We start from the raw sequence: 10,659 nt of genomic DNA, 5'->3' as shown, positions 1-10,659 counted from the left end.
AAGTGCATATAACTAAATTTTTCGTTCTGCAAAACGTAAATATAAACATAAAATTGTGACTCTTAAAATAAAAAGCTTTGAAACAAATACGTTAAATTATTATATGCAAGGATAAAAGTGTATATAAATTTGAAAAAAAAATGAAAGCTGCATACCGAAAAACAAAAAAAAGATTTATTGTCTTAACATTTACAAGATCATTTAAAATTTAAAATCTTAAACAAGAAAAATAAGGTGCTTTTGTTGAAAAAACTTATTTAAATATCCAAAAATGAGAAAAAATAAATACATCTAGAGATTTTCGTGGTACTTCACTAGTAGAGTAATAACACCATCTCCTCAATTTTACTAAAGTTTCTCCACCCTTAAAAAGAAAAAAAAGTAATTCCTAGAAACATGCCTATCCTTTCCAATAGATTTCATGGTTTATAAATAGTGAACCAAAAGTCTACTATACCATTCTTCTTTATTGAAGGAACGAAAGAAGAAATTCCCTCTGATCAACTTGTTCCTTCTCAATTCCTAAATTAAGTCTCTCTCCTCCGTCCACGACGGTGCACCACCAGTCCACCACCATGGTTCTATCCAAGGCCGCCTCGGAGAACGATGTCTCCGTTCATTCCACCTTCGCTTCTCGTTATGTCCGAGTTTCTCTTCCACGGTAAATTTTACTATATATTCGCTTTATTTCACATAATATCTAAAAGATATTTCTTACCTAATAAATATTTTATATGTATATATATAAGTATTATTTTTGTACATATATATTAAATTTTGAATGTCTTTTTACATCCTTAACAAAGTTTCCTACTTGAACGAATAATATTATACTTATATATTTACTTTTTACATTTAAATCATATTACGACTATTTTTATATATATTAACAGATCATCACTTAATTATCATACCACAACCGTCTCTTTTATCTGCACTTATTAAAGATCGGTTATGCAAGTCCCATCTAATTAAAGTCTAAACCAAGTTGATTGATTGATCTTTTTTGCTTTTCCAGATTTTTTTTCTTGAATTTCTTTTGGACATTATTTTGTTTGTTGCGGTTTTAGGTTTCAGATGCCAGAGAATTCAATACCAAAGGAAGCAGCATATCAAATAATAAACGATGAGTTGATGTTGGATGGAAACCCAAGGCTGAATTTGGCGTCGTTTGTGACGACGTGGATGGAACCAGAGTGTGATAAGCTAATCATGGCTGCCATTAACAAAAACTATGTTGACATGGATGAATATCCTGTCACCACTGAGCTTCAGGCAAGTTTTATTACATAAGCTCGATATACTAAACTTCTGCTATTAAGTTAATCTTACCTTGAAATTTTGCAAGAAGTTGTTTTTACGGCTTGAAACAACTTCCTGTAAAGAAAATTTTTCCTCATAAAAGACCGGTAAATAAAACATAGAAGATCATGAGATTATGTCCCCTCTCTCTATATATATGTCTAATTAATGTTTTCAATACCAAAATAGGAAAAAGAAACGTTACAATAGTTGTATAGTGACTCAAAATACAGGTGCTATCTATTTTAGAGTTAATTACACACAAGATCACTGAACACCTATAGTACATTATTTGTAGGAACATTATTAAACTATTTTTTTCTAACCACAAAATCACGCAACTTTTAGTAATAACAAGATGAAGGCTTGGTCAGAAATCATCATTTTTCATTTTAAAAAAATGGTATTTAGGAAAAGTTGACCAACTTTGTGGTTAGAAAAATTAGTAGTGTGCAATTATCACTATAAGTTGACTGACCTTTTGTAGATTTAATCCTTTGCCTTCTGTTTTAAGATAATGTCTATTTTTCATAAAACAAATTCCACATTAAATAAGGGATGATTTGGTAGGGTATATTCGAGAAAATAATATATGTATTAGTTTAATATTATTAATCCTTTGTTTGATACAATTTTTTTAACCTATGTATAGATAAAAGTATTTGTTATACACCTTATTTGGTATTATCCTATGTATAACTAATACATAGCAAACTATGGTATTAGCAATACCAAGACTAGTAATACACACATAAGCATGGATAAAGATAAAATTGACCTTGAAGTCCCTCAATGCGAAAGAATGTAGAGGACATTTTTGTAAACAAATGAAAAATTATACAATGGATGTCATTTTTGATACAACACACTAAACAGTCATAAAAAATAATCTAAGCATAACTGATTCAAGCATAACTAATTCTCATATTACTAATCCCCGCAATACTAATACACCGTATCGGTACTAATCTTATACACCCTACCAAACAACCCCTAATTGTTAGTGGATAACAATGTTATCATAACATGGACGATTAAGATCATGATAATTTTAGGAGTTAACATGGTGGTACAATCTATGTTTAAATTGATCAAGTAATTCTTCTTCTAACATATAAGTTAATATTGTTTTTAATAAGCTAATTTATTTAATGCAGAATCGATGTGTAAACATGATAGCACATTTATTTAATGCACCATTGGGAGAGGAAGAGACTGCAGTTGGAGTTGGAACAGTTGGATCCTCAGAAGCCATAATGCTTGCTGGATTAGCATTTAAGAGAAAATGGCAAAACAAAATGAAAGCCCAAGGAAAACCCTATGATAAGCCCAATATTGTTACTGGGGCCAATGTCCAGGTATGCTTCCCATTGCAAGCCCATTGTTTTTTACCTTACTCGCTGAATTAATCTAAATAGCCGCTTACTCAATTTTTAAATTAAAATTAGTCGGCAGATGTGTGTAATATGCATATAGTGGGTGCTTGGACATAAGAATTGTAAAATTCCAAAAAAACGTAAATTTTTTTTTAAGTGAAAATGGTATTTGAAAATTAGAGTTGTATTTTCATACGTGAATTAGGTTATCATATCCGATTCGATATAAACCATGGCGGATCTACTCTATGGGTTATGGGTGCTTGAGCACAAGCACCCATTACTTTTAGAGCCAAACACTTTAATTTTACTTATATATAAAAAAAAAAAAACTAGTATTCGTATAAATACATTAACTGAGCACCCAGTCTGTTCAATAGGAATTTTCAGATTAAAAATAGTTGAGCACACACGATTTGATTGGACATGAATATAATTTTGGGTTGTTTTTGAAGTTTTGTGAGTGATTGAATAAAAATTTTGAAAAATAGCTTTTTGGAGTTTTTAAAATTTTTGAAAAATTTAAAAATGCATTTTCAAGTGAAAATTAAAAAATTTATGACCAAACGCTGATTTCGGGAAAAAAAAAAAATCGAAAAAAGTAAAAATTTTCTTATGTCCAAACAAGCTCATAATCATGTATAATTAGTGTATAATCTATGTATATCGATTATAAAAAGTAAACAAAGAATTCCGGCCGGCTATTTGTATAAATAATTGACTTTAAATGTGCTCGTAAATGACCAAGTTGCATAAAATGCTTGACTTTATATTGCAAGACCACAAAAATTGTTTCCCCTAAAGCTCAGCTCTACGAAGGTCTCCCAGAGATTGACCTTTCTGTGCATTAATGGTGTACAAATTATATACATCATCGCATTAAGTTGACTTATAATAGTAGAAAATTTCTTATATTCAGTGGCGGATCTCAAATTGTCAAATCGTGGGTGCTCAACTATTTTTAATCTAAAAATTCCTATTGAACAGACTGGGTGCTCAGTTAATGTATTTATATGAATACTATTTTTTTTTATATATAAGTAAAATTAAAGTGTTTGGCTCTAAAAGTAATGGGTGCTTATGCTCAAGCACCCATAACCCATAGAGTAGATCCGCCATGATTTATATCGAATCGGATATGATAACCTGAAAAATATAAAGTGGCCATCTATTATAGTTGGTTAAATTGCAGTAATAATATTAATTTCTTTTACGCCTTCAAGTATATAACTTAAATCCTTAATTTTATAGGTATGTTGGGAGAAATTTGCAAGGTATTTCGAAGTAGAGCTAAAGGAAGTAAAGTTAGAGGATGGGTACTACGTTATGGACCCTGAGAAAGCTGTAGAAATGGTGGATGAGAACACTATTTGTGTAGCTGCTATCTTGGGTTCCACCCTTAATGGAGAATTTGAAGATGTTAAACGTTTGAATGATCTCTTAGTCGAGAAGAACAAAGAAACTGGGTAATTCATCTCATCTCCTCTTCTCTTTAGGTCGGATTGATACTGTATGCCTCTGTTAGTTTAAATTTTAAACCCGTCTCTGACAAGTTACATGTTTTTACCATAAGAGATAATGGTAAAAAGTACATATACATTAGACCGAACAAATTACTTTATTAATTTAAAAATAATATTATATAGCCTCTCTCAAAATAATAATCAAAAAATATATTTTTTGTATATATAAACATTTATGTATGTTATATACAAATTTAATAAATTTTATGGCTATTGAATGTAAATAATTACTGTCTTAGACTAAAAGTGATCTTTGCCCCGCTAATCGGTATAACTTAGTACATAATTAACGTTCACATGCATGATTTCACTAAAATGAATTAACAATAAATTATACTTAGGCTTTATCAAGATTGTCGAATGAATTCATAATTCTGGATCTCGACGTATACAAAACTCTGTGCAGCAGTTGTCCTAGTGTTTAGCAAAAAGATGTTTCTCAAATCTGTCAATATAGGAATCTAACACTTTCATAGGAACTCTATGTGCAAATTAAATTGGTTATGCCTCATCGGATATAACTTGAAATATCATACGTATCGAATCTATGATTTAAATTTTTGCGTCCAAAATAATGTATGATCTTATTGTTTGTTTTATTTTGTATATGTGTACATAATTGGAATCAGAAATAATAAGTTTAGTTGAACTCACGAAACTCGCCCCAATTAATATTCGCATAGTATTTTCACATTCATGCTTGCCTAACATTTGATTGAAGGGGTGCCTTGGAGCAACAGTAAAGTTATCTCCATGTGACCTATAAGTTACGGGTTAGAGCCATGGAAGTAACCACTAACACCCATTGGGGTGCGGCCCTTTCGTGAATCCTGTGTAAACGCAGAATACTTTGTGCATCTAACTTGCCTAACATTTGATTATTATTAACAGGTGGGACACTCCAATCCATGTGGATGCAGCAAGTGGTGGATTCATTGCCCCATTCCTATATCCAGAACTTGAATGGGATTTCAGATTACCATTAGTAAAAAGTATTAATGTAAGTGGTCACAAATATGGTCTTGTTTATGCTGGTATTGGTTGGGTTATTTGGAGAAGCAAAGAAGATTTGCCTGAAGAGCTTATCTTCCATATTAATTATCTTGGTGCTGATCAACCAACCTTCACCCTTAACTTTTCTAAAGGTAAGCAAATTATAATCATTGGCGCCCTCTGGTTTACATTTTATTCAATGTACAACTAGCAAGACATAGGGTACAATACCGTAAAGCAAGCGTGGTGCTTTTGCGTGACAAAAACTAATTTTTCCAATATGGATTTAGTTATATAGTATAACAACTGTCCAAAAAATATTTACACTATCTCGATAATTTAACTATTTTTAGTAGGCTACTTGAAAATCCTTCTTTTCTTGACGTTATCAATTGGCACTTATTATAGACTGTTAGTTGTATGAACTTTTATGTGACATGATAGTATAAAAGGACTATCGTTGTTAATACATAAAAGTTTAATTTTTTTTTTTCTTGACACAGGTTCTAGTCAAGTAATTGCTCAATATTATCAACTTATTCGCTTAGGCTATGAGGTAAGCTGAATACTAATGAGAAATAATCATTAAAAAGATACCCTTTAACCCCAAAATTGTTCGAATAATCTACCATTGTGAATTGTCTTATTTACCAGGGATATAGGAATATTATGGAGAATTGTCAAGAAAATGCTAGGGTACTCAAAGAAGGACTTGAAAAGACAGGAAAATTCAACATAGTTTCCAAAGAAATTGGAGTTCCATTAGTTGCATTCTCTTTCAAAGACAACAGTAGACACAACGAATTCGAGGTTTCGGACCATCTTAGGAGGTTCGGGTGGATTGTGCCAGCATACACAATGCCACCAAATGCTGAGCACGTGACCGTGCTCAGGGTTGTAATCCGAGAAGATTTCTCCCGGACACTAGCTGAGAGACTCGTGGCGGACATTGAAAAAGTCCTCCACGAGCTCGACTCGCTCCCGGCTAGAGTCTCAGCTAAGTTGGCTGCGGCCGAGGAGAGTAGCAGTGGAGTGCATAAGAAATCGGCAATGGAAGTGCAATTGGAGATCACTAATGTATGGAAGAAGTTTGTTGCCGAAAAAAAGAAGACAAAAAATGTAATATGTTAAAAGAGTTTAAGAAGAACAAAGGGGACTTTGATTTTTCATTTGATTTCTTGGTCTTTTTGAGAGTTTTAGTACAAATGTAATTTTGAAGGAAGATGGAGTTTGATCTTCTTTTTTGTTTGGTGTAAAACTTTTGTTTTTGTGGTGGTGTTTTAATTGGCACCTTGTGATAATAATAATTTTTGAAGAATTTTTTTATTTATTATGTCTAAAACGTACTATTCTTTTTCTTTTAAGTGTTAACTTTCAAATAAGTAGTCTACCTAAAAATAGATAAGTTTTCTTAGTAAAGACTTTGATAATGTTTCCATCTTGGATAGAAAAGCACAAATATAAATTTCTTAAATCTTTGTAAGTCAAATTCGTATAAAATGGGATGGAGGGAGTATTCTAAGAATAATCATGAAAAGGTTAGCCGTTTAACCTCAAAATTAGTCTAAATACATTGCATAATAATTTTTTGAAGAAATTTGAACCTTATAAAATTTATTGACTTTAACTTTACCATTTGAGTTTGTTTTCCATTGGCACCTTGATTGTCATTTAAATTTGGAAATTTTACGTCCTCTAGCAAAGCTTTACACCCTATTTATTATAAATAAAAACCCTTTTAAAATTGTCACGACTCAAAATTCCACCATAGGCGTCGTGATGACACTTAGTCTCTAAGACTAGGTAAGCTGATTACAATTACGTTTCGAGCCATTTTTTTTTACATATAATGTAGTACAAGTATCGAAGTCAGAAGCGGAAACAAATATAACAACCTTCCAAGACTGGTAATACTGAATCACGAACTCTAACTGAATACATGCAATGATCTCAAGGATCGAATATACAACACTGTTCGAATAAGAGTTGAATATACAAAAAAAATGAAAAGACTCCAAGGGACTGCGACGACCAAGCAGTTTTACCTTGAATCCTTGCGATCAACACACTACCTTGTCGTAACACGGGTCTCAGCCCACTTTCATATTTTCATGGATCCTTGTGCCCATATTTCTATCAAAACTGCACGGACAACTCACGTGCCAATAATAAAATCATCATATTTTCCAGCACCTCGTGCCCATATTTCTTGCATAACCGCACGGACAACTCACGTGCCAATAATATAATCATTATATTTTTCTGGCACCTAATGCATGCATTTCATTTCACATCTACACAGATAGTTCACGTGCCAATAACATAATTATTATATTTTTCTGGCACCTCGTGCCCATATTTCATATCACATCTGCACGTACAGTTCACGTGCCAATAACATAATCCGTCCGGCAATAGCCACAGGCTCACAATTTCAACATAGATCAGATTATTATCAAGTTTACCGAAATAACAAGAAAAGTTGCACAAGATATAAAATAAACACAAGAAAAATTACAACATCACATGAAAATTTCCAACGTAATAACCCCAAATTATCACATAAAAATTACCAACACAATAACCCCTATAGTCACCCTTTTCACTCATATAATAGCCTCATTTATCCCTCTGCCCTGACAATATCAATAACCACCCTTATCGCTCCTATAGCCACCCTTACCGCTCCTATAGCCACACATATCGCTCCGTTTAGTAGTCTTCCTTATCACTCCGCCCAGACAATATCCCAACACACATAACAACAGTGAAATGTCACCCTTATGCCTGCATAATGTCAACAATGGAATGCCACCCTTATACGCGACATAACAGTAACCCAAATCACACAACAATTCATACAGAATATTATCACAACAGCACAACATCATCAGCTCGTATTGACAAATTGCCCGTAGGCCACAACCATCCCAAAGGTACAATAAAGTCAATTAATTTCACAACAGATAGTCCATGGCTCAACACAATGTATCTAAAATCTCAAAAAATAATCACAAGGATGGAAAAATAACTCATCACAGGACAACGCCTTCTTTAATCCAACTTTTTGATAAATATATAAACGCCTCAATTTAAACTTATTTAATTAATTATTTGCAGATACAAAATCCATAATGTGATTATTTCCAAGAACTATCAAATCAACAACACACGAAATTCACATAAAAATCCAAGTGACAATAACATCAAATTATCATATAAAATACAAATTCGACAAATAAGGAATGAGGCATGACAAATCAAGGATTTACTAAATTTCAATAATTTTCCAATTTAGTACATAAGGGCGTCTACGAATTTTAACCGATATAATTTGCACATATAAACCAAGTACGTACTCGTCACCTCGCGTACATAATTTTCTATTACACAATTTCCACATAAAACTCAATGCCTAAGGGTTAATTAATCCAACTTTTTGATAAATATATAAACGCCTCAATTTAAACTTATTTAATTAATTATTTACAAATGAAAACTCCAAATCCAAGTGACAATAAAAATCCAAGTGACAATAACACCAAATTATCATATAAAATACAAATTCGACAAATAAGGAATGAAGCATGACAAATCAAGGATTTACTAAGTTCCAACAATTTTTCAAATTAATACATAAGGGCGTCTACGAATTTCAACCGATATAATTTGTACATATAAACCAAGTACGTACTCATCACCTCGCGTACATATTTTTCAATTACACAATTTTCACATAAGACTTAATACCTAAGGGGTAATTTCCCCCACTCAAGGTTAGGCAAGATACTTACCTCGTTTCACAACCAATTTCAATATTCCAATAAACCTTTGCCTCGCGAATTCATGTCCGAAAGCTTCAAATCTAGTCACAAACAATTCAATATACTCAACACGAATCGTAGGAACTAATTTCATATGAATTTGCTAAATTTCACAATATAAATCCGAAATTAACTCAAAAATTAATAGTGGGGTCTACATCTCAGAACCTGACAAAAGTTATAAAATATGAACACCCATTCAACCACGAGTCCAACCATACAAAAATTATCGAATTCCGACATCGGATTGACCTTCAAATCTTCATTTTACATTTTTGGAAGATTTTATAAAAATATGATTTTTCTTCCATAAATTCACGGATTCATGATATAAATGAGTATGAAATCATGAAATATAATCAATATAGGATAAGGAATACTTACCCCAATATTTTCCCGTGAAAATCGCCCAAAAATCGCCTAAACCGAACTCCCCAAACTAAAAAATGAATAAAAATGGCAAAACTCCTCGTTTTATGGGGTTTTTACTGTTCGGGCGCCACAGGTGGCGTGGGGTGCTGCCTATGGTGCTGTGTCCAGAACCTTTAAATATCCCAGCGCCAGGGCTATCGCCCCACGCTACCCTGGGCGCTGACGGTGACGGAAAATCGTTACCGACACGGGAATGTGCATAACTCTCTCATACGATGTCCGAATTCAACGATTCTTTTTGATATGGCTTCAAAATTTCAATACGGATCTAATACTTTAATCAAAACTGAATTTGGAGCTCATTTGCTTAATGTGATACCACGTATTCTTGAAGAATCGATGTCGAAACATTCTAGGTTCGATGCCGAAACATATCAAATCAAGTCCGATTGACCTCAAATTTTGCGCACAAGTCATAAATAACATAACGGACCTATCAAAATTTACATAACTGGATTCCGACCCCCGATATCAATAAAATCAACTCCAGTCAAACTTCCAAACCTTTCATTTCCAACTTTCGCCATTTCAAGCCAAAATCAACTACAGACTTTCAAATAAATATCCGGACACACTCCTAAGTCCAAAATCATCATACGGAGCTATTAAAATCATAAATTTTTTATTCCGGAGTCGTTTGCTCAAAAGTCGACTCTCTGGTCAACTCTTTTCTTTTAAACTTCTTAATTAAGAATTGTTCTCCCAGTTTGATCCTAAATCATTCGAAAACCAAACTCAACCACACACACAAGTCATAATACGTATACGAAATTGTTCGGGACCTTAAGTCGCTGTACGGGGCATAAATTCTTAAAAAAATAAGTCGAGTCGTTACAAAAATATTATTTTCTATAGTTACCTTTTAGTTTTTATAGCAAAATATGTATTTGTGGTCACTTCCTACCGTTAAGCCATTAAATACGCTGTATAATATTTTTCTCTCTCATTCTTTCAGTTTATTCTCTCCCAAAATTACCGTATCTTATTTCTCTCTACACAATCTCTCTCTCACAGCGCCATTGTCTTCCCCATTGTTGAACCACGATTCTCCTTTATTTGCAAGTTCTCTCTCTAGATTGTTCTCAAACCCTAGATCTCTATTTGCTGGATTTCATCTCTGTTAACATGAGTTTCGAAATGTCTTGATCAAAGTTTCTGATATGAGTTGTATCTTTTTCCAAAGTAGAGCGGACATGGTATGTTCATAGT

The 10,659-nt window shown here is 32.9% G+C and overlaps 1 protein-coding gene across 1 annotated transcript; it reads left to right on the top strand.

Moving 5' to 3' along the window:
* Positions 1-457: 457 nt before the first annotated feature.
* On the top strand, positions 458-6,520 carry LOC104108891 (glutamate decarboxylase-like). Its single transcript, XM_009618043.4, has 7 exons — positions 458-661; positions 1,071-1,275; positions 2,460-2,660; positions 3,930-4,144; positions 5,093-5,346; positions 5,698-5,750; positions 5,849-6,520. Exons 1-7 carry the CDS (start codon positions 576-578, stop codon positions 6,323-6,325), a joined length of 1,491 nt encoding a protein of 496 aa, XP_009616338.1. The 5' UTR covers positions 458-575; the 3' UTR covers positions 6,326-6,520.
* The last annotated feature ends 4,139 nt before the right edge of the window (positions 6,521-10,659 follow it).

This window comes from Nicotiana tomentosiformis, chromosome 5, assembly GCF_000390325.3.
Source record: "Nicotiana tomentosiformis chromosome 5, ASM39032v3, whole genome shotgun sequence".
Classification (NCBI taxonomy): Eukaryota; Viridiplantae; Streptophyta; class Magnoliopsida; order Solanales; family Solanaceae; genus Nicotiana; species Nicotiana tomentosiformis.
Note: the sequence above shows the minus strand (reverse complement) of the source record. Positions and strands in the feature narration are given on the sequence as shown.

Coding starts and splice junctions, on each gene's coding strand:
- LOC104108891 (XM_009618043.4), top strand. CDS start 576: ATGGTTCTATCCAAGGCCGCCTCGGAGAACGATGTCTCCGTTCATTCC. Junction 1,276..2,459: donor CTGTCACCACTGAGCTTCAG/GCAAGTTTTATT, acceptor TATTTAATGCAG/AATCGATGTGTAAACATGAT. Junction 4,145..5,092: donor GAGAAGAACAAAGAAACTGG/GTAATTCATCTC, acceptor TATTATTAACAG/GTGGGACACTCCAATCCATG.